Source organism: Saccostrea echinata, unplaced genomic scaffold (genome assembly GCF_033153115.1).
Source record: "Saccostrea echinata isolate AGI-Se365-2 ecotype Australia unplaced genomic scaffold, CSIRO_AGI_Sech_v1 ptg000033l, whole genome shotgun sequence".
NCBI lineage: Eukaryota > Metazoa > Mollusca > Bivalvia > Ostreida > Ostreidae > Saccostrea > Saccostrea echinata.
Window position 1 is genome coordinate 14,819,966 of NW_026889782.1, and position 25,118 is coordinate 14,845,083.

A 25,118-nucleotide genomic window follows, 5' to 3' on the forward strand; every position below is an offset into this window, starting at 1 on the left:
ACTTATCCCCCTCCCTTGAACATACATTATTATGGTTTACTCAATCGTACCCAAAACAGAACTTGGCCTAGATATTTTTTATGATAAATCAGTATACCAAATTTCATTTCAGTATGTGCAACCCCTGCGATGAAAATGAACGGAAACTGCAAATAACTGGAATTTTTCTAGGTCCAAGGGGCATAACTCTGTCAAAAATTGCTCGATCGTACCCAAAACTTAACTTGACCTAGATATTCTTATTAAAAACCTGTATACTAAGTTTCATTTCAGTGCGTGCAACCTCTGCGAAGAAAATGAACGGAAAACTGACAGACAGCAGCAAAGCAATATTCCCTCCCTTCTTCGAAGCGGAGGATAATAAATCTCATCAAATTATTCCATAGTTGTTAGATGCATACACCCTGTGTTCTTATTATACCTTTATATACTTTGATATTAATAATCTTATATTTTGTTTAAAGCAGCTGAAAGTAATGAATAAGGTAACGTACATTTTTTAGGCTAAATTTTACGATAAAATTACGTAACTTTAAAATGTCACAATTAAAAAAAAAACAATTCTTGTTGGAAAGAAAACGCATTTGTAATGTTGAATTATTGATTGAATATTGTTTTACCCGAGAATATTTCACTCATATTGTGACATAACCATATACCGGTGAAGGGCTTTTAATTTAGACCTTTACTCCTACGGAGAATTGTATAAAACTCATACAGATCAAAGACACGAATAACAACTTCATCTTTACAGCAGACAAAGGGGTTATGGAAAGTCGGACTGCAGGTAACTGGTTTATAGGGGGCTGGCCTTTTGACGTACCGCTTCAAGCTTCATTTATCCCAACTTTAACAATTTTAACAAAAAAAAACCCCAAAGATTTACAAGGGTCATAACAATTATCCGAGTCATCATGACCATGCTGTTCTTCACAAGATTTCTTTATGATATTTTCCTTCTATTTTTCGATGAAAATTTTGACCTCATACTGTTTGTATCTTCGTTACTCCATATGGTCATGACCAATCAAGAATCCAAACTTTAGAGGAATTCTTAATATCGATATGATTAATATAGCACTGGTTATCTGAAAAAAAAAATTTCATTATATTTTCATACACATTAATTTTTACAGATCTCTGCAATTCTTACAAGTGTATGAATACAGAACACTATTCAGGTGTATGCTCAGCTTCTAGACAATATCATAATTAAGCGTAGCAATAATTTAGGTACTGTGTATCTTATTAGTAGTTAACGCGGTATTAAAAAAAACCACCACATAAAAACCCTAAAATGAATTACCGGGCTTTGAATATGTTTTCTTTGTTTATTTGTTGTTTAACGTCCCTCTCAAGAATTTTTCACTCATATGGAGACACCACTAATTACCGGTGGAGGGCTGCAAATTTATACCTATACTTGGCTCTCAAGGCAATTGAGCAATGAGAGATCTTTTTCGTCCTAGCACCTAATGCGACACTGGACCTCGTTTTATCCGAAGGACCGGTCTCCATGTATGGTCCCGCAGTGGAAACCACGACATAAGATCAGCTCTTTACTCCGCGACTCTACAGCAGATGTTCTATCCACTACTCCACACGGGCGGCGACTTTGAAAATGAGTGCATTTTCTCCACACGGAACGTATATGTATATAACATTAAATTTGAGAAGTAGCTGAAAAAGAAAATAAAACCAAAAGCCCTAAAATAATTTGTTTTGTAGGTACTAAGAACACCTCAAATCCGAACCTCAACAATTTTTACACCATAAAAATACTAGCAATTTAAAATTTATTATTTTTATTTATTTATTCATTATTTCATAAATATATATTTAGGTGTTAAAAATGATTTATTGGGACATCTTTTCAAAAGTTAATTATTTTCTTACAGAAATAATGACTTCTATTTGTCTTGGCTTCGAAGTTTAACTTTAAGGGGATTTATTTCACCTCGGCTGGTTGCTCTGTTTTGATAAACCTTCAAAGTTGAGATTTAGATTGCAATAATTATGGACGTCCTAATAACAAACATTGGTCCGTATACTTATATATTTTTAATGAGTAAGCAATAAAATGAAATGTTTTTTAGCTATATACAAATGTAGTTCAACATTTTAATATTAAACTAATGTACTTCATGACTTGGCTATCATTTTTATCATCAAGTTAAAATATTATAATCATTAAGGTCCGTCTTCACGGAAGACCTTATAGTGATTCTACTGTTTCTTATTATAATTATTATTTTTCTGACCATCTGATTTTGTGCACGCGATTTCTCAAAGACTACTGGATGGATTTTAATGAGATTTGCAGGACCAATGTGCTGTAATCTGTGGTCCTGCTGTAATCTGAAATTATTTTATCCGAGAGATTTTTGGAAAAATCTTTGAAAAACCGATTGGCAGGTCGGAGTTTACGGAGACAGCCGAGTGTCTTGTTGAAGGAAACTACCATAAAGATCAATGAAATATGAAGGAATTTTTGGATCTGGCAGATTATGAAATGGATAATCTGTCTTTGAAAACATAAATACTCTGACCTCCAAATGCAATAAAATGAGTAATTTGTACGGCACATACAATAATATATATGAGAATGGAGACCATACATTCAATAGAACATGCATTTCAAAGAAAAGGCGCGAAGATTTACTCGTGACTTTTGGTGCAAAATAATGTATCGTGACTCTTCTTTCATAGTAGAAACATGGTCTGATGCAGAAGTGCAGAAAAAGATTACACGGACACGTTTGTATGAAATACAGGTATATGGAATTGCATGGAATAAAAAGTTGAATACACAAAGAATAAAGGAAGTAAACAGTATCACCAGTTCATCAGTAATAGATTATTTGTTATTGTTTAAACTCAAGTAACGAATTCCGATGTGAATCTGCTTGCACAAAATTTGTCTAGCTAGCTCTATATAATTCCGCACTATATTAAAAAAAACTTTTAACCTCCCTGACGCTCGTTACTTCAGGCAATGATAGAAAGTAAACATCGATGATGGCTGGTAAAATGCGCTGGTGTAGTGGTTTCCATATGGAATTTTCACGAAGGCGATCGGGGTTTAATCCCGAATTTGTTTGCTTAAATTTACGTTTTCATCTTTATAAATGATGGTGAGTGTTTTTTTTTTGTTTTTTTTTTGTTTAGAGATGATAGAACATAATTTCTAGATTGGCTAAGTGACCTTTTCAAGCGTCGTCGTTAGTTCCGGTCGCTACCGGAAGCAAATTTAAAAAATCTATTGTTTCAACTTCAATATTTTTCTGTAATATTTGTAGGGGTAAGAGAGCCTCTTTTCAAAATACTACATATATAATTTTTTTTCGAATTGATAAATCCAAACTCTTGATATTCGTCATTTTCATTTTGAAGAGGGAGTTGAAATGGCGTAATGGTTAGCGCGTTGGATTTTACACCGACGACCAGGGTTAAATCTCCAGAGTGTCTGATTTTTTTTTTTTTTTTTTTCATTTTTTCAGCTTGAATTTACGTTTTATTTTAAAAATCGGACGGAAGACCTCTCATTGCTCGCAATGAGTTTCTAGTTATTAGTCTGTGTACATTTTGAATAACAGAAGACTCGAGGGTGTTTTTAATGGTAAAAAGACAGAAAATGTGGCTGTAGAGGAACAGTTATTTCTCGAAATCGACATAAGTCATTTGGGGAAAATAGGCTTGAAATTGTCCGAATAAGCCGTAAAATAAGTGAAAAGTCATAACGAAGGGAAAGAACAATATTCGTAGCAAAAAGTTCAAGGGAGAATTTTTTGATCTTTAAATATTCATCAAAATTATAAAAAATCAACAACAGTGTTTATTCTTATGTGTCTGATTTATTTAAAGGGCACGAGAAGGAAATATCCAGTCAGTCAGTCAGTCAGTCGGATGCCCTTATTAGGTCACCTAAGTAAACTCAGGTGACCTATTGCTATCCTTTTTTGTCCGTCGTTGTACGTCGTTCGTCGGTCGTAAACTTTTGAACATTTTTAGCTTCTTCTCTGGAACCGCTCAACCAATTTCAGCCAAATTTGGTACATAGCATCTATGGGTAAAGGGAAACAAAAATTGTGAATTTCATGGTCCCTGCCCCCCCTGGGGCCTGAGGGGTGGGGCTAAAACCACCAAAAATAATGCAATCTTTAAAAATCTTCTTCTTTACTCTTGGACATCAAGCAGTCAAACTGTTGGCATCATTGTAATAAGCATGGAGAATTTCATGACCCCAGGGTCAGGGGTTCTGGTGTTAGGGCGGGGCTCCATAGATTATATAGTGAAAATGCATTAATTCTTTGAAAATCTTCTTCTCTGCTTCTGGATATTAAATAAAGTAACTAAGTACATAGTTATGATGAGCAAGTGTACCTCTTTCAGAAATGTGAATTTCATGGCCCCAGGGTCAGGGGTTCTGGTGTTAGGGCGGGGCTCAGTCGACTATATGGTGAAAATGCATTAATTCTTTGAAAATCTTCTCCTCTGCTCCTGGGCATTAAGGTGATAAACTAACTACATAGTTATGATGAGGAGGTGGGCCTCTTCCAGGATTGTGAAAACCATGGCCCCTGGGACAGGGGTTCTGGTGTTAGGGCGGGGCTCTATTGATTATATAGTGAAATGCTTTAATTCTTTGAAAATCTTCTTCTCTGCTCCTGGGTATTATTTAAACAAACTAAGTACATGGTTATGATGCATAAGGATGCTTTTTAAAAAAAATGTGAATTTCTTGGCCCCAGGGTCAGGGGTTCTGGTGTTAGGGCGGGGCTCTATTGATTATATAGTGAAAATGCATTGATTCTTTGAAAATCTTCTTCTCTGCCACTGGAGATTATTTAAACAAACTCAGTGCATGGTTATGAGGCATAAGGATGCCTTTTCAAAAATTGTGAATTTCATGGCCCCAGGGTCAGGGGTTCTGGTGTTAGGGCGGGGCTCTATAGATTATATAGTGAAAATGCATTGATTCTTTGAAAATCTTCTTCTCTGCTACTGGAGATTATATAAACAAAAGTGCATGATTATGATAGACAAAGATGCCTCTTCCAAAATTTTTAAATATATGGCCCCAGTTTTTGGGGTTCTTGAGGAGGGGGTGGGGCTCTATTGATTATATAGTGAAAAAGCATTAATTCTATTAATCATTAATTAAACCTGTCTGCTCCTTAGTGTTGAGCTGATAAATAAATTGCTTAGCTAAGATGAAAATGGGAGCTTCGAACAGAATTTTTAAATCTTGTGGTCCTAGGGTCAGGGGTTCTGGCATAACGAGGGGGGGGGGGGGGCTTTTGATAATATAGTGGAAAAGTGTTAATTCTTTGAAGTCCATAGTTATGATGATGAGGGTAACTCTTCCAAATTTGTAAATTTCTTGACCCTTGGTCTTGGGTTCTGGTGTTAGGGTAAGGCATTGTTGAATCTGTAGTGAAAATGCATTGTACCTGTGAAATTCTTCTCTGCTTCTGGGCATATTGGAAGCAAACTGTGTAAAAGTTTAAATGATATGAGGAAGCGTATTTCTACCAGATTTTTAAACATCTGGACCATTGGTCTAAGCATTCTGGTCCTGGGCAGGGCTCTATTAATTTGTATTCTACTGAGAGAAGTTATTCCCCTTTTCCATTCACCTTTGATAATTAATCACTGTAAATAATGTATTTGAAAGGTTAATAGAATAAGATAATTATGCAAGAATGTTTATCGTATAATTAAAAAAGTACTTTCTTAGTTTTAATAAACAGGTAGACCTGTAAGTAATAGATAAATAAAAATGAGACAAAAATAACTTATCTTATTAAACGTTCTTCAAAGACCATAAGAGAGGTCAATGCTAGAGGTCTTAATATGGGTTTATAAATATTACAGAAGCACTAATACTTTGTTAATAGTCTGCATAGTGTTAAGTGGGGGACAGATTAGAACTTAGTTTATGAGTTGATACTGAATACTAGACAAATTATTTTGTTGATCCTGATCTTCCTACTTCTCTTGCTTTAGGGCAACAAAGCTTCAACTATCAGTGTATTTAACTTCTAAATTGTTGTATTATACTCAGGTGACCGTTAAGGCCCTTGGGCCTCTTGTTTATATAAATGTAGAGACTACTGATTATCTGTGTCAAAACGTTCAAGACATTGCGAAATGTAAACCATTTTGCATGCATGCATGCATAGCAGAGATCTGAAAATATGATCTCAACTAATCTTACTGGTGTCGTGCATCTCAAGGGGCGGTGACCCGTACCTGACTAGGTCAACTTAAAATGGGTAATGCGACACTGTTCTAAATCGCCTTGCATGCTTTATCTATTCTTTAAATATGGGATCTTTTTTTCACTTCTATTGTTGTTCTGTTTAATTTAACTTTTAAAAAACACCTAACAAAAATTCAAAGAGGTCGGCTATTTTCTTCACAAAAACACTTTATCACTGTTAATCTTTTTTTATTATTTCATTCAAATGAATTTTTTTCCGTGTACAAAAGAAAATTGAGGTTTCCGATATTCGTATTTCTATATTCAGCATAACCTATATAATTTAAACGCATTCAGTACGGGGTCGTCTCGAAAGATGCTTAATATTTAAGAGCAAAATAAAAGTCAGGATTTTGATATTTTATAAGTAGTTTTAATTCAAACAAAGTAATAAATAATTGGATGAAATGTAGGTGTGTTTAAAAGTCTTGAAACAAGCACAAATTGCAGAAAAAAATTTTTTTTTTCAAATTGTTTCAGATTTTTCATCAATCTTTGGACCTGGATAAATAATATTCCTCCTTGTGTTTTTTTTTTTCCAATCTATTATTGTCTAGCAAATAGCACCAACAGGCCCATGGGACACATCGCTTACCTGAGCACACTTGCCAGGAAGAAGCAAGTTAGAATTTTAAACGTTTTTCCCCTATGATCTGATCGCTCGTTTGTTCCTAGGGATGCCCGATTTTATCGGTATACCGGTATATAACGATTTTTTTTTATTGCGTGATACGTAATACGTACATGTATCGTGAGACTAAAATACCGGTTTTTGGTACATAACTTTAAATTCCGAAAATTGTTCATTTAATTGTTAAACTATTGAATTACAATAATAGGAAGTGTAAAAAAAATGTTGAAAACAGTGAAACAACGGCATCTAAACAAGCTTTATATTAAATAAATACAAATTGAAAAAAAGTAAACTTATGTTTTTGTAAGTACACGAGTAACCGGTTACTAAATATCGTCCGATATGACAACATTTATTAAACACATATATTTTCAATGATCATTATATCAAATTTCTTTTAGTTTAAAGTCGCTACTTTTCGTTCGTCGTCGGCACTTCCGGTCGCTTACGGAAGTGATCAAAGAAATCGTAAAATTTCAATTTTCCTTTTGAAATCGATTCTTACATCACATTATTGCATCTTCTTTGTAGTTTCGAAATTTGTTGGTCCCACCGGAAACAAAAACGTCAAATTCCGGTTATAATAGAAAAACTACATAATTTGAGTATTTTTCTTTCCCATTAATATCTTTTGTAGATAAAGTATTTTAAATGAATTTTAAATATATATTCAGACTGCAAATGTCTAAAGTAAGTCAAAAATCTTTGTAAAATACACTTCCGGTCGCGTGTTTTTTCTGTCCTAAAAATGAGAAGTCTGAGCAAGATCTTGGAAACGGTAGAAGATTAATACATCAATCTTATATGAGCAACAGACCTTAAGATGAAGGCAAAACTATTTAGGTTTACAGCGTCAGCCGTCACTTCCGGTCGTCACAGGAAGTGATCAAAGAAACCGAAATTTCAACTTTTCTTTTTATAATTAAAAATTGCATCACTTTATTGCATCTTTTCTGCAGATTCAAAAGATGTTAGTCCCACCGAAATCAAAAACGACAACTTCCGGTTATAAGAGAGGTACTTAATTATTTGAGTATTTTACTTTCCAAAATATTCTTTATAGATAAAGTATTTGAAATGAATTTTAAAGATGTTATTCAGAGTACAAATGTCTAATGTAACTTTAAATATCTTTCAAAAATTCTCTTCGGTCGCGTGTTTTCCTGTCCTCAAAATGGAAAAGTCTGAGCGAGATCTCAAAAACAGGTAAAAGATTAAAACACCAAACTTTTATGAGTAATACATATGTAGACCTAGAGGAATAATAAAAACCATTTGGGTTAAACGCGTCAGTCTTCACTCTCGCTTGTCACAGGAAGTGATCAAAGACATCAGAAATTTTAACGTTTCCTAAATTAAAACTTGCATCACTTTATTGCATCTCTTTCGCTGTTTTGAGATATATTTGATTCCACCGGAAACAAAAACGTCAACTTCCGGTTTTAGGAGATAAACTACGTTATTTTTATATTTAACTTTCTCATTAAGATTGCTTATCGATAGTACTTGAAATAATTTTATGTATGTTGTAGATACTGCAAATGTCTAGAGAAAAGTTAAGAGATTTTTTTTAAATTCACTTCCGGTCGCGTGTTTACCTGTCCTCAAATCGCCCTCGTGGCGCAGTGGTTAGAGCGTTCGCTCTAAAGTCGTGGAGTAAGGAGTTGATCCTTACGTCGCGGGCTCGAATCCCACTGTGGGACGTGGAGATCGGTCCTTCGGATGAGACCGTATATAGCGAGGTCCCGTGTCGCAGTAGGTGCTGGCACGAAAAAGATCCCTCAATGCTCAATGGCCCTGAGTGCCGAGTATAGGTCAAAATTTGTAGCTCTCCATCGGCAAGTGATCGCGGCTCCATGAGTGAAAAATTCTCGAGAGGGACGTTAAACAATAAACAAACAAAACCTGTCCTGAAAACAGCAAACGACTGAAGTCTAAAACTTTCAGGACTGATAGTCAGTCATCAGTTTATTTGAATGGTGAGAAAATCTTGTATCGCCGTTACTTCCGGTCGTGACAGGAAGTGATGCAAAAAAGTTAATGGTTAGCACGTTGGATTTTTACACTGACGACCAGGGTTAAATCTCCAGAGTGTTTGAATTTCTTTTATCACTTTTCAGCTTGAATTTTTGTTTTTATTTTTATAATCGGACGGAAGACCTCTCATTGCTCGCAATGAATTTCTAATTTTATTACTGTTCTCTTTAAAAGATCACCTGTTTGCTGTATATTTTCCACCGCAGATCTCAGCTGCTGTCGCCACGTCTTTTAAGTAAACAACATTCAGTGTCACGGAGTCCAAGCGCTTGGCTGAAACCGAGTGCAATCAAACGACACAATAAAAAGCGAATTATTTCTATGACATGATGTTCTAAACAAGAGAAAACACTAGTTCTTATTTATTTAAACACAAGAATACGGACATTTGTTACAAATTCTTGAAAATGTCGATAAATAGCTATTTTGAGCTCTATATTTTATTTATATAGATATATCAGGCCGGGGCGACTGTCAGAATGTCAAACCTCATTACGACCTCATTACCAGAAAATTTGAATGTGTATTTAATTGACGACATTGCTCAACATTTAATAAAGTGCTTTTGTAACATTTACAAAAATTAATATTACAACAACACAAAATTTAAGATTACAAGGGGGGGGGGGGGGCTGAAATTTACGCAGTCTTGAGCTCAAAAGACAAAAAAATAAATAAATAAAAAAAAATAAACAACAAAGAACACCTTACCTTTGTTATCATTACAAAACCAGTAACACAGGTATTCCTACTCACTCTGGTAAAGATAGAAAAACGTGTTTGAAAAGGAATCGTACAATTTCTAATTTTAGATTTTTTTCACCTGTAATAAATAATGGATAAAATAAGATTTTATTATATTTCCGTGAGAAATGCTATAGCAACAAATAAGCCATGATATAATACAGAAAAATTGAGAAAATATTAACTTCAAATCTGTGTCCATGTCCCTTTAATCTGAAATACAGAGTCGTTAAGTAGTACGGCCCCCATAAGGATGGGATTCTTAAACAGTTATGGCTGTGAAATTTTTCCACTGGCAGGAAGACCTAATAACCAAGAAGTGGGAGCAGATACCCTCAACCCTGATCTGTCCGTGTTCAATTTAGCAACATAGTGTCAGTCGATAATGTGGCTTAGTTGGTGGAGCAGGCAGCAAAACTTGTAAGAGAGGAGAAAGTTCCGTCCTCAATGGAGGAAGGTATTCTTCGCCAGTTTCTATGAAACGAGTATGAAACAGTTTGTGGAGAGGCGAGAGGACTGGATAAAAGTGTATTTACTTGGGTAGTAAAAGACATAAAGGAGATCAGTCGTCAAGGAGAAAACCAGACAGAGGACATCTGATAGCAGACCAAAGATAGTCGAGATCTGACAAAACATTAAGTGATTATTTTTATAGCAATGAACAAAAACTTGACCCGTCATCTCAGCCACAGGACCGACCGTGAATTCCCTTCAAAAAGGTTCGATCTTTTAGAAGACACGGACCGTTTGCCGAGGAATGGCTCCGCCTTAGTGTTGTTTTGCAGTCCCGCAAACCACTGCCAACCACGAACAATAGGGGGAAAGAGAAACAAGATACTGTACACCATGTCCTGGTCACCATCGCCCCCTACTAAGAAATCCGCTGTGGTTAAACGTAAGTAGGTAAAATTATAGATATAGATGTTGCTTTTGTTGCTATGGATACAGATGTAATTTGTATATTTCTAGTTGGCATGACTCGATAAAGATGTCGCCATTAAATGTCTTTACTGATTATTATTTTGTGATGTATGAGAATGTATCAACAATATTGTTATATTAGCCTTATTTTAAATCTTTAAATTTATTTCATGTGTGAACTTTGATGAATGTATACAGCTTTACTTAATTTGTACCACAGGCCCTTAGATCGCTTTAAAAAAATTAAGGTGTTAAAAAAAATAAAAGTATGGAACTCCTTTCATAGGGTACCCACATTCGCCAATACAATACTTTTGAATCAAATGATCTAAAACTTTACTTTCTATTCATAACTATTTACATACAAACAATCTACGTTACTACCAAAGTTCTCTCCAAAATTCCGTATACTTCCCGAGATATGCTGAAATATTCCAAAATTGATCTTATTTTTCTACTCGACATTAGCTTGGGCCTCTGAATAGTTGCACTAATTGGAACGACGGGACGAATCCTTCCTGGAATTTATTCTATACTCTCTGAATATTTGTTTTTTAGCACTCAGTCTCCACAAACTTTAATCTGATTTTATCATATGGTCTAACTAAGTTACCAACAACATTTTAACGGTATAATTTTTAATCAAGATGTGTTTGTGAAACACTGATGCCCCCGTATGGCAACTTATAGCAAATGTTAAACTTTCTGAAATGCAAATCAAATATGTTGATACCCAAAGTAAGGTCTTGTCTCGAGGAATAAACCTGTGAAATATGAAAAGCCTAGCAGCAACCATTGAATAGATATGGAAAAGGTTAAAGTTTTTTTTTTTTTTTTTTTTTTTTTACAAAAGTATGTCAAACATCAAGGTCAAATGGTCAAAATTAATGGTGCCAAAGGAAAGGCCTTCTCCCAAGAAATACACAGGTGAAATATGAAAGCCGATACACCATTCGTTCAAAAGTTATGGCCAAGGTTAAAGTTTTCCAAAAGTAGGTCAAACTCCAAGGTTAAAGGGTCAAAGCTGTTGGTATCCAAAGAAAGGTCTTGTCACACGGATTACATTTGTGAAGTACGAAAGCCCTAGCACCAACCGTTCAAAAGTTATGGCCAAGGTTTAAGTTTTCCAAAAGTAGGTCAAACTCCAAGGTCCAAGGATCAAAGTTGTTGGTATCCAAAGGAAGGTCTTGTCACAAGGATTACACATGTGAAATATGAAAGCCCTAGCACCAACTATTCAAGGGTTATCACAAAGGTTAAAGTTTTCCAAAAGTAGGTCAAACTCCAAGGTCAAAGGGTTAAAGTTGTTGGTATCCAAAGTAAGGTCTTGTCACAAGGATTACACATGTGATGTATGAAAGCCCTAGCACCAACCGTTCAAAAGTTATGGCCAAGGTTAAAGGTTGGTAAAATTTTGCAAAACTGGGTCAAACTCCAAGGTCAAAAGCTCATATATGGTGGTATCCAAGGAAAGGTCTTGTCAAAATAAACACTCATGTCAAATATTAAAGCCTTACCCTTGACAGCGCAATAGTTATTGGCTAGGTTAAAGTTGACAACAGACAGTCAGACAGGACAAAAACAATATACCCCCGGGATCTTTCGATCCCGGGGCATAAAAATCAAAAGGTATATTATACATTCCGGGAAAATTTCGTTCGTTAGTTCTTTTTACATTAATAAACAACATGGCTGTGGAATTGTTGAAGCAAACGTTTTCTAAATTGTATTTCGCGAAAGGAATCATTACTGTCTTAATCTTGCTATCTGGAGTAAAAAATTATCTTTAAGATGTTGAAAGATTGTGCAAATACTATGAAGCTGTTCCCTGCAGTTCAAACACCGTCTGTATACATGTGAATAACCAGGGCCCAAGCTAATGTCAAGTAAAACAAAGTTGGTCAATTTTGGAATTGATTCAATCTGATTAAAATCAGCTGTTCTGATACGCTACCGCTTACGAACATCTGAATCAACTCGTTTGGAGGTCACGTCCGAACGACCTTTCCACAAGCCAATCAAATTGCCGCTGGCGAGATTCGTCTAATGGAAGATTTCCCATGATTCTTTGCGTTAATGTTTACGATAACAAAGATGGCTGCTCAGTCGAGTGGCATGGCTACTCCCAGAAAAACGTTAAGTCTGGGGAATATATGCATTATATGCGGATTTTCTTTTATTCACACGTTTATAGACTCAAATGGAAAAGAGATTACACAGAAGTTTTTCGATAAAAAGCTGAAATTAACAGAAGAACGAAAAAAAATTATCAGTAGTTCGCTTGGGGTTGAGGTCTGTGATCCTGCTGGTGAAACAGGTGTATGTCAGAAGTGTTTCCGGACCGTTGAGAGGCTCAGTAAAATGGAAAAAGAAGTATCCGAAGTGAAATGTAAATTAAAATACTCAGCAGAGAACGTAAAAGAGAATTTTTTACTTTCTCTTCCGTCACCGAAACGTTCGGTGATAACTAAAAGAATGTTACGTAGCCCTATTATTCGGCAACCGACCAAGAAAGTGGCCTCCCTCCTACCAATTACTTGTGTTCAGCCTATTAGTATTCTACCCTTTTCTGACCTTACAAATAGAGGACTACCTGTCGCCAAGCAAGTACCGGGGGTAAAGCCACCAGTCCGGAGATCACTCGGAACTTCCTTCTCCAATAGGCCTAGTGAAACTCATACAACCTTACAAGGAGAAGTAGAGGTATGCTGTACATTGAATTTTTATCCTTTACGTTACACACTTTTTTGGTATTCAATCATTTTCTTTACAATTTAGGTAACAATATGATCATACGGTTACATCTTGATCATGATTATTAAAATTCACATTAGATGGGCGACATTAGATGTGGGACTTCAGTAACATTTTGTTTTGTCCAATGAACAGAGTGAAAAATTTAGACCTATATATCAATTGATGTCACACATCTGATCGTATTGTTCTACAGTGTTCCTCAATTTATATGAATTGTTTTCTATTACTGTTTCCAAGTAGTTTAAAAGATGTGCAAGTGTAACAGGCAATAGTATGAATTGACAAATACTATAAAAACTATCAGTGATAATTCACTTGTTAAAATAAGGTCCCAGTTACAGTCTGACAGACATAGTTTCATCCCTGTTACACTTCACTTGATTTTTTTTACTATTTCATATATTTTTTGTTACTAATTTCTGTTGTTAAATCATGGTAACATTTATTGTTTTGCATGCTATACTAGTTATCTTTAAAATTTCAGGTTCATTTATTTTTTAATATTTGGTTCAGATGACCACACTGGAAGAGGATCAGGTAATTACATTAATATATAATTATACATATTTATTTACCTGATTACATGTTGTTAAAGCATTTCAAATTGAAGATCTTGGGAGCATGCTTGTCCTATATATGAAAATCTACCATTCTCTCCTAAAGTTAAGCAGTTCTAATGAATTACCAACAAAAATTATGTTATAAATTCAAGTTTGGATAATCTTGTAAAATAATTCTCACAAGGTTGGTACATTCATATACTTCATGCAAGGCATATTTGGCATGTTTCATAAGGGAAACTGGCCAACTGCCCAACCAGATATATATATTCTGACAGTTACATGTACTTATTTAATTCAAAATTTTGTTTAAAACCTTTTGTGTTTCTGACATTTATCATTAAGAATGGCCACATTAGCTTCAAATATTTCTTGTTTATTTTTCAAATATAATTTTACTTATAAAAATATTTATCATGATCTATTATAATGTTCAGTAAAGTAATGATTGATTTTGTAAGTAATCACAACTGTTAATGCATTGATTTTTGCATGCATATATGTTGTGTACACATTTAATGTAAACTGCTTTTCTTGGATAAATTAGATGACAATATCCTATCCAAGTGGAAAGAGGACAGCCCTAATTGTGAATGAGATTCATCAGAAATTATGCAAAGCTATTTTTAAATCACTTAATGTTGAAAAAACTGTGCTGGAAGTGCTGACCCTCTCCAACCCAGATGATGTTGTGACTGCAGCAGCTAAGGTTGTACAGACAGAGTCCAAAGAAATTTGCAGAAGGAATTCAGGGTCAATCTTACACAAAAAGGACCATGACAGCTTGATGTCTTTCACATGGGATAAATTTCATAAGGAATTGGAACTTAGAGCCCCCAATGTTTTGAAAGTGATCAGTGCAGTTGTATGTGATGTACCAGTAGCACCAACAGGAAAGAAATTCATGCACATTTTACACACAGTTGCAACTGGATGGCATGGTCGTAGTCAGGAAATGTCTGGGCTGCATTACTGCATTGCATTTATGCTTGTCCATGGTGGATGTACCCAAAGGGTAATATATTTGATAATACAGCAAAGCACCAGAGACAAACAATTTTGATTTGCTATAAACATAAATTATTATATCGGTTAGTTCACAAAAAGTTTAAAAACAATGGAAATCACTGGGCTTTGAATTCATTATAAGGTTGTTTGCTATAATCATGTTTTACTGTAACAATAATGATATTAACTGAATCAAGCATGAACTATTAAATTATTTCTTTTATGCAATGCCACCAATATTTGTCATTTCCTTCTAGGATATCCAAAGGCTAGCCAAAATTGGTCTTTGTGTCAGCCCTGGATCTGTACACAACAAATTAGCATCCTGGATTGATAAACTGGATGAAGAAATTATTCAGTTAAGGAAGGAATGGGCTGAGGGAGGGCATGTGAAGTACCAGTTGGTTGGAGACAACTGGGACAAGAACATTATCTCAGCCTTTAGGTATTAGATGTTCTTAACTTTAAGTATCCTTTAATTAATACTTTTGTTAAATTTACACAGAAAAGCCACAACAGGTGTTCCTTTGAGTAGTTTTTGTCACTATAGGTGACACCTGGAAAGAATACAGGCATTGGGTGAAGCTTTTTCAGACTAAATCAGTATTTTTTTAATAAAATGTCTTATTTTCAGGACATCGCAACAGAAAACTTTATCTCTTCACCTGTTCAATATAGTTGTGGTGGTAGATAGGATAATCCCTACTTGTGCACCCATGGGAAATGGAGAAGACCAGGAAACAGACACATCAATAGATAAAGAGAAATTTATTCCGTCGATCGAGGAGCAGGGTATGTTAATGGATGAACTGATTTTCCTCTTTGCGAGCTCAGTGATCCAGAATGTTCCTCAGATGAAAGTAGAATTTGAAAAAATTTATCCTGTACATCTCACCCATCAGTATAGTGCACAAGCAGGAGAAAAAACAAAACAGGTACTATTTTTGATGATACTTTTTATAAAAGAATGTACATCATCATGGATAATTTGTATATTGTTCTAACTTCTATTTTCAGTATCCATTAGGATTATTTGACACCAATGAAACAAAAACAGCTGATATGATACAGCTACTTAGGGATATGCAATCTAAATATGTTCCATTCCAAAATGGTGAAATATTAGAATCTGGTTTTTTTTGGTGGTAAGACATATGTTTTCATATTTCCTATAAAATTTTTGGAAAACACTGTAATCTTATTAATGAAGTTTTGTTTTATTGAATTGTTAAACCACTTGCATAATTTGAAAGTTTTACTAGACCAAGATTGTGATGTTAAGGGAAATTTGATGAACTATTTTCTTCTTAAGGTGATAGACTAACAGATGAACGTGTACAAGGTGTGCAACAATCCGTTCTGAATGGGGAGACAGCTGAATCAAGACTTGAAGGATTTATCTCTAAAATAGAAGATTTTCACCGTCTCATGAATTTCTTGGAGGTACATGTACTTGCTACTGTACATTACAAGATCATTTATTGACTCAAGCATTAATTGAAGCATGGTAATGTGGGTCTGACCTTTTACAGATTTGAGACTAAATAATAGTGAACTTTTTTAAATTGTAGATTTCTATCTATGGACAATTTTTAAAGGTGTTACAAAAACTTACTTTTATGTTTTATGATTGCCTACCATTCAGAATTGAATATTGAAAGTGTAAATGTACAATCTATCTGCTTTAATGTAGGCCTTCAATTTTTTAGTATCAAATATATGAACAGAGACTGTCCCAATCAATTTTTGGGAGATCTGCATCACTGAAACAAGTAAAGTTCTATGTTGTTTTTAAAGTTACTTAATCAGTTTTCATTTTCATTCAGGCAATCTGCAAACTCACCTATAGCACAGGGTCAGGAGGTGATAGGGGGACTGCTTACTACTTTAGAAATTTATTAAATTCCACAAATGTAAAGGGAGAAGTTAGAAATGCTTATCGGCCATACAAATTTCTCTACTATACCATTTTGGATGCAATGTGCTGTCTCTTGTTTTTCCAAAAGTTTGACAAGACTGCTGATGAAGAAATTCCAATGCCAGATAACTTTCAAAACTTCTCATCTGATGAAAAGGTTGGTTGGCTTAATGGAATATGTCAGGAGATTTTGCAAGAATACTTCTTTGGGTCACAAACAGACATTATGAGAGACCTTCGAGATATCATAACAGACATTGCTCATCCTGAAAATTATTATCTTTCCAATCTTGAAAATGGAAGAGTACATTGCCATTTCTGTCCAAAATCATACACATATGTTGGTTCTCTGAAAGTGCATGAAGAAAAAATTCATGGAGCAAAAACACCTGAGACAAAAAAATCAAGTGAAAAAGTGAAAGATGAAGTGAGAAGTTATTGTCAACTGCTATTTAAACTTGCTATGCTTCACAAGAATTTAGACTCAGCAGTTGACATGGCTGATGGACACCGTAGTGTGAGGTCAGCAAAATATGAGCTACCAATCTATGTTAAAACAAACAAAACTAAGTATGCTTTTGGATCAATCCATCTTGTTTCTTTAACAGAAGGTATATTGGATGGTGAACAAAAGGAAAGGCTTATTGCCAATAGGTGTGTAAACTTACAAGGCGGGAAAAACAATAACATTGCCCTAGATGAATATGTCGAGTTATTAAACAGGGACAGTAAAATTGTTTGTTCTGGTTACCAAACAAAAGAGAGTATCCTGCGACACTCAAAAGAGTTTCCTCACATTATAAATTTTGTAAAGCATTTTGATACATTTTGTAGTGTTGCGGCCAGAAAAGGATTTCACAATCTTCCATCTTACGAACAAGATGTGCAAAAAATTTTGATTGAATTACAAGACATTAATGCATTTTCATTTGTAGATGGAAGGAAGTTAAAATGCAAGTCTTTGTGTACAAACAAAAACATATTTGATGATTGTTTTAAAGGGTTTGCTACTCTTGTACATAGACACACACCTGTTGTTGCATTCCATCGTTTGAGAAACAAAACTGTTTAGGTACAACTTACTGTATACTGGGATATTTTCACCCCATGTTATTTTCGTCTTTTCACACTTGCGAACAATTTTGCCCCATTTTAATTTTCCCCATTCACAGTTATACTTTTTCTTTGAATTCGCCCCTTCTTAAATTTACCCACTTGTGTCTAGGGCGAAAGGGGCGAAAATAAAACGGGGGTGAAAATTTCCCTATATACAGTACTTTCAGTAGATTATGTGACCACACTATGCTATAAAACGAGAAACAGTTTTTTGTGTAATGATACATGATATTCTATGTACTTTATTTTGTTATCCATAAACATTTTGGGAGTTATCCATTCATTCTGACTTAATTGCAATTCTTTAAAGTTTTATATGTAATTTTTATAAGTATATTATATTTTACATGTATTACATAAGCATTAGAAATTTGTATTAATCAATACTTTCATTTTTGATAATTTTTTCCTTGGTATAAATGACTATTTATACAACAAAGATTTCTCAATGTCCCAAAAATATGTTTCATTGGTGTATAAAGGGTCCTTATATATCCGTTATGGCCATAAACCATTAATTTTTTTTATGTACAGATCTATTTTAGAAATGTGTACAATTACAAAATCTCATATGAAGCCATAATGTATGCAATATTTATGTATGCAAGTTCTCGAGTACAGATTCAAGAAATGTTAAACACTTTTAGAAATGTTTAAAAAATAGAATTTATACTGAACAATTCTTAATAACTAAAAAAAAAAAGTTTAGGATAAGTTTTGTGTTACAATAGTCAAAATTGTAAAATAAAGATGAGATATCTATCAGATTGTTGTTTCTATATTGTAAAGCTAAAGGGTTTTCCAATTACTAGTATCTAAAGCTGCATGATTAAAAATGGTGAATATTAAGGACATATGCTACACACAAAAAAATTTATGCATAGATCAATTTTGGTTTTGAATGAAGTTCATATCATCTGTCTCTAAATAGTACAATTTTTTTTAGGTTTTTTACAATGTTCCAATTTTTTATTTTAGGCCAAAAAAATAATAGTCTTGTTTCCTGCTACCCGACCTACCCTATTTTTTTTGCACCCAACCCTAAAGTTTTTTTTTTAAGTTTTGGAAGAAAAAAAAAATAGAGAATTTCCAAAATTTCAGTGTTCTGTCACCGCAATCGTTTTCCGTGTTAACACAAACAAGCATTTCATGAAATTCTTGTTTTAAATATGGACTTTCATAGAATACCACTTGAGTTGTGCATAGAAAGATATGAAATTTGATTTTGAAAGACAATATTGACCTGTGACATGTTTAATTTTATCTTTTATTAGTTCATATCCAAAAAATGTTGTTGGGAAAAATATAAAATAAAAATATAAAATAAAATAATTTTCCTACCTACCTACCCTATTTTTTTCAGGCTGGTAGCAGGAAACAAGACTATTATTTTTTTTGGCCTTACCAGTGCTTTTTTAAAAATCACTAATGGAAATTATTGAGGTACTTTGAAGGAAAAATAAACCTTTATTTGGTAAAGCTTTTTTTACTAATATAAACATGTATTTTTTAAGTTTATCTGTAACTCTCTTGTCCATAAGTGTACAAAATATATTAAAGTAAAAACAAAAATGAAACAGTAGAAAAGTTATTGTTTTATTCTGGTTCAGTGTTCACTGTCACCTTAACTTGTAGACAGTTCAAGAAAGTGTCCGAGCCTTCTCCTTTGTACATTCACACTCATTGTAACACCCCCCCCCCCCCCTTTTGCTTTCTACAAGCCTGATTTAATACATAACACATATCTTAGCAATTCTTTGTACTTAATCGGAAAAAATGAGTGTCAAGGTTGTCTTCCTCGCGAGAACTATAATAGCATTCAGTGTCTGATGAATTCTGATCACTAAAGTCACTTAATTCCTCAATATCAACGTTGAAAAGTTTTTCCAAAGGGGTCAGATCACAAGATCCACAGTCACATTTGTCAGCACACAGGTCACAGCATGAATGTGATCTTGTCTTTTCCTTTTGTTCTGAAAGTTCACCTTCTGAAAGAAATGGTGCCAACATTGATAAACGTCTACATTCTGTTGTTTTGAAAAAGTCCTTCACCTCACTATCAACTGTTCTCAGATGGTAAGAATTGTGTAGCAAAAGTGCTACAGCTTCCATCCCATCACGACCCACTCTCCCAATTTCCTGCACAATGTCAACAATGCTTTTTGGGGCACCATATAGGATGACATTTGAATATTTAAGTATGTCTACTCCCATGCCTAATGCACTTGTGGCTATCACAAGTTTTGTTGTGCTTTCTTCGTCTGATAGTTCATTCAAAATTTTTGTTTTGATGTCCTCAGGTGTCTCTGAATGAAACATCTGCACCTCGGCACACTTTGGAAGTTTCGTAATAATGTAGGAATACAGGTTGGAAGCATCCTTAATGGAACTGCAGTAGAGAATGGTCCTTGGTAAAGTTTTGTCGCACAATGCATCAATTACCCAAACCATAGCCATTTCAGTTATGTTCGGGATCTTTTTCACTACAAGTTTGATATTTTCTTTATCTGGCGAAATTCTGATTTCAATGGTGTCTGCTTGCAGTTCAAGGATTTTTGACACTCTTTTCGAAATTTTTTTCGTACATGTAGCACTTAGAGCAAGAATAGATGCCTTTGGATGAATCGACCGCAGTTCTCCAATATGTGAAAACCATTTTCGAAATGCTTGTTTGCCTTCCTCTTCACCCCTAAAATTTAAAACACATATTACATGTATTTTGTGCGATCTCTGATTAATCTGTTTACCATTTTTAATTTCTAAAGAATGTTCACTTACTCTGAATTTGAAATTAATTGTCTGGTTTTAAAAAATTCTAATAATAGGTGTTCTTTAATTTAAATTTCAGTTTTCTTTAATACATGCTTAATAAGAATGTTTATGCTTACCAGGTTGAAATTGTATGGAATTCATCCACAACTATAGTGGACACATTAAATTTCTGTAGGTCATTATCCTGACTGCCACCTATAGCAAAAAAAATGATTTATTAAATTGTATTAAAATTTAATTCCATTTTATTTGTAAAAATTATGTTTTCATGAGCAATTGAAATGGATCTTCATTGTGTTCTTGCTCATATTAAATAATTTTTATGTTTTAAAACATGGCCCAGTAGATATCATTTAAATATGTCATAAGTCAAGGAGTATGGTTCATCAAATTTATGCACCTGGGAGGGGGGGGGCAAGTTTTATCAAATAATTTATGTTTTGAGATTGTAACACAGACAGAACAAATTACCATACTTGACCTAGAGCTAGGGGGAGGATTGGGGTCTCATATAGATCTACATGTACATGTACAGGTCCAGTACAATCAGTACATTTAGCTACGTAACTAAAGTTACCTACCGTAGCTTTATTTACCTACCTCAGGTAGCTTTATTTAGCTATTTTAAGGCAACCTTTCACAATTTTGCTTTTTATTTTAAAAAGACAAAGAGTCGCAAGTAAATGTCTACTAATATTTATTCCAGGTATTATTTAAAAAGCAATCTAAAGAAGAGATAGTTTTAACATTGCTGCATTTGAACACTTTTAAGGAAAATATATATTTCCATTGTTTGAGTAACTGTACACCACCTTTGTGTGCAATGAGGTGTGGATAAGTATGATTACTTCACATTGTGCCCATGTTAACCAAAACTGGTTTTCTTTGTTATTTCACTGAAGAAGTAACTGTTAGGTCCCAAATTAACTGTTGTATATAACCCCAAAACTTTTAGAACTTTGATTGCAATTGCGCAGAAAAAGACGCATCTCCAAGAGTGATTTTTTTCATGAATAGTTTTCAGAGGAGTTCAAAGTTGAAAATTATCACTGCATCAAAGTGAAATTTTCTGCACTTTCTGGGAAAAATGCTAATTTAAGAAATAAGTTTGATTTAGTAGCTAAATAAAGCTACTTCAGGTATGTAGGTAATTCAAGCTACGTAGCTAAATGTACTGATTGTACCAGACCTGTTGTACTAAAGAGTAATGTGAAAATAACTCAATGTTCCCTCATTAACTAAAGTTTAAAAACCGTCAACAAACCTTTGTAAACAGCCGTTATGCCTGGGATACTGTTTAACCTTTCGCACTGCTCACGCATTAAGGCAATTAATGGAGAGCATACGATGACTTTACTGTTGTCGTCGGTGTTCATTTCTCTTCTTTTAGGGATCAACATCTGGTACGGCAATGATTTACCGTAACCTGTGGGCAATACTGCTATGCAGTCCTCTCCTTTTAAAAGCAAATTTAAGATCTGTTTCTGCTCTTCCTTTATGTTTGTGATGTTAAACAACTTTAACACTTTTTTAATCGAATCCGCCGCCATTTTCTGTCTTCTCCCGACGCTGATTAAGAAACGTGCATTTTCATTGATCCAAAAGGTCATGACCTGGTTTTTAAATATTTAGATTTTCAGGTCGTTCGGACGTGACCTCCAAACGAGTTGATTCAGATGTTCGTAAGCGGTAGCGTATCAGAACAGCTGATTTTAATCAGATTGGGAATTGATTTCACCATATCTCGGGAAATGCATAGAATTTCGGAATGAACTTGGACTCTAATGTAGATTGATTATATATAAATAGATATGAATAAAAAGTAAAACTTTAGAGCATTTGATTTAAAAGTATTTTATTAGCGAAAGTGGGTACCCTATGTAAGGAGTTCCATACTTTTATCTTTTTTATACACCCAATTTTTTAAAGTCGGATTTAAGCGATCCAAAGTCCTGTGATTTGTACCGAAACAAAATTGAGAGAAAATGATTACAATATTGTTGTAATTGGAGTTTGTATGTCTTTATCTCTATATGTGTGTTTGTTATTAGTTTGTATGTCTTTATCTCTATATGTGTGTTTGCTATTAGAGATGGTTGATGTCCTAGGTTGATTGATTGATTATTGTTGTTTTACGCCGAGTTGGCAATATTTCAGCCATATTTCGGCGGGAGTGGGATGATGTCCTAGGAGGCAGAGGGTACAAATTAGTTATGTGATTTTCCCACACCCTTATTAAGTATAGACAGTTTTGTCATTTGCATGGCCGTAGGAACCGGGGGGTACGGAGGGCCGTGCCCCCCCCCCCCCTAATTTTGCCGATATATAAAGATTACTATAGAAAATATAGCTAATATATGCTTGTGCCCCCTCAATGAATACGTTTGATTACCTTTTTTTTTGCTTGTGAAGAATTTTTTTTTTTGGTAGTTGATAGTGCCCCCTCAACTGAAAATGTATGGCTGTGCCCCCCCCCCCCCCCCAAACTGAAATTGCTTCCTACGGGCCTGATTTAAAACTGTATTATATTATCCAAACGTTAAACCATAGTGAATCGATGACGACTGTATTATTTCGCTATTATGTTTGCTTGAATTGGGTTGATTTTTCTATCAAATAGAGACAATGTCTATAATATGTTATGATGCATTGTGGTGAGTTGGAGAAGCTTCTTTAGCTACGAAGAGTTATTTATTATATGCATGTATTATTCACCGAGTTAGTAATTAGAATTATCAAATTAAGACTTGAATTAAATTTATCAATCAATAGGTAAAAAAATTATACTTTTCACAGAATAAAAAATTTAAGATTCAGAAAATTTTCAAATATAAGCAGGTGTTGTTCGTTTTGTGTTTTGTTTCAGTAATTATAGTTTGTTTTTACCATCAATTGAAACATAACACAGAAACAATGCAATTTTGATTATACAGTGAAATTTGTCTAATCTTAACAGATATTCCCCGGATTAGAAAATAATATGGATAAGAACATTTTAAACAATGAGATTTAATGAAAGGGACTTTTCGTGAACATCATGATAGACAAGATTTTAGGATATTCAACATCAAGATAATACAACTTTTATTGTATTTTATAAATCATCGAATTCATATTCTGTCGTGTACAATAGCATTCCACATGTCGCGAATTTGACCACGCTTTGCCTGCATGACAAGATATTTACATTTTCCATTAAACTCCCTATAACAATCAAGTGCTCTGGAGTGATTAAAAGTGAAATATTGTGCCATTGGTCTATACACCACTTTGTTCACACGGGAAGGCAGAATTCCAAACAGATACACGTCATCAACCCAGAAAAAAGGAGCTGTGCTTGCGGCCTTAAATAATGCTGGAATCAGATCTGTAGAAATAAAAACAGCAAATCCACTGCAGTAAGTGTAAGGGTAGGCGTTGTATCCTCTGAAAAATCTATTGCTCACAAACCATTTGCTGTTTCTATCGCGTTCAATTTTCACGCTATTTTTATGCCAAACATTACAGAAAAGAAAGTTCTTTCGTTTTCTCAAATATATAAAATTGTGGAAGAACTTGAAAAGGTTAATAAATGAATCGTCGTCAATCTTCATGATTATTTCAGCGTTCATACAGTTTTCAGTAACCCATTTCAATCCCAGGACTCCTTTGTTTGTCAAGTTCCTATAAGTGTCTTTGAAATCTCCCTGAATGATATCGTTGTATTTTTCACTCTCTTCAAATAACCTTTCTTGACTTTTTTTTCTTTTTGTTGTCCCTACTAGAAATATAACACGAACAACTTCTGGTCGGTACTGGGTAATATTAAGCCAGGTAGCTCTCATTTCTTCTCTCGTTCCAAAATGCCAGATGGCGGTATGTACCATAACAAGTGCTGATATCCTCTTGTGATTTCGGCACATATTTTTATTGTTAATAATATATCTTCCATGTAAAGTCACGGGATATTTTGTATTAAATTTGAAAATCCTTTTTACATCCTTAAGCATAGATTTCTTTCCCTTGTTCAACATTTGGGAATACATCTGGTTTCGTGTCTCTAATTTAGAATACATATACGAGAGCATTAAAACACTTAAGAAAGCTAAATATATAATAAAATTGCTGAATCGTTGCATTCTGATCTCGCATGTAACATGAAGTAAGATTTTCCCCCAAATCTTTGATCTAAAATTGAAAGCCACTGCACTTCATAAAAATAATGTTCATAAAAATTAATATAAAAACGAACACATTGCCTATGAAAAATTATACTACACACCGGCAAAGATATGAAATATTTATGCAACATTTCAAGTTAACATTTAGTCATTATAGGATACAGAGGACGTTGTCCCAACTGCTATAAATCAATATGTGCTCTGTAGGAAATAATAACTAATTCAC

The 25,118-nt window shown here is 34.2% G+C and overlaps 2 protein-coding genes and 1 pseudogene across 2 annotated transcripts; 1 reads left to right on the forward strand and 2 right to left on the reverse strand.

Moving 5' to 3' along the window:
* Positions 1-13,859: 13,859 nt before the first annotated feature.
* LOC133199003 (uncharacterized) lies at positions 13,860-17,922 on the forward strand (annotated as a pseudogene).
* A 1,784-nt stretch (positions 17,923-19,706) lies between these two features.
* LOC133198175 (probable ATP-dependent DNA helicase RecS) lies at positions 19,707-22,450 on the reverse strand. The gene is made up of 3 exons (XM_061334308.1): positions 21,997-22,450; positions 20,849-20,927; positions 19,707-20,649 (listed from the first exon to the last, which is right to left on the reverse strand). The coding sequence occupies exons 1-3, from the start codon at positions 22,340-22,342 to the stop codon at positions 19,707-19,709; spliced, it is 1,368 nt and encodes a 455-aa protein (XP_061190292.1). The 5' UTR covers positions 22,343-22,450.
* Positions 22,451-23,842: 1,392 nt separating this feature from the next.
* LOC133198176 (beta-1,3-galactosyltransferase 5-like) lies at positions 23,843-24,787 on the reverse strand. Its single transcript, XM_061334309.1, has one exon. It carries the CDS (start codon positions 24,785-24,787, stop codon positions 23,843-23,845), a length of 945 nt encoding a protein of 314 aa, XP_061190293.1.
* Positions 24,788-25,118: the final 331 nt, after the last annotated feature.

Excerpts from the sequence above, each read along its gene's own strand:
- LOC133198175 (XM_061334308.1), bottom strand. The coding sequence starts at position 22,342 with ATGACCTTTTGGATCAATGAAAATGCACGTTTCTTAATCAGCGTCGGG. Across the intron at positions 20,928-21,996 it reads CATAACGGCTGTTTACAAAG|GTGGCAGTCAGGATAATGAC; the intron begins GTTTGTTGACGG and ends TTTTTGCTATAG. Across the intron at positions 20,650-20,848 it reads TTCCATACAATTTCAACCTG|GGGTGAAGAGGAAGGCAAAC; the intron begins GTAAGCATAAAC and ends TTTAAATTTTAG.
- LOC133198176 (XM_061334309.1), bottom strand. The coding sequence starts at position 24,787 with ATGTATTCTAAATTAGAGACACGAAACCAGATGTATTCCCAAATGTTG.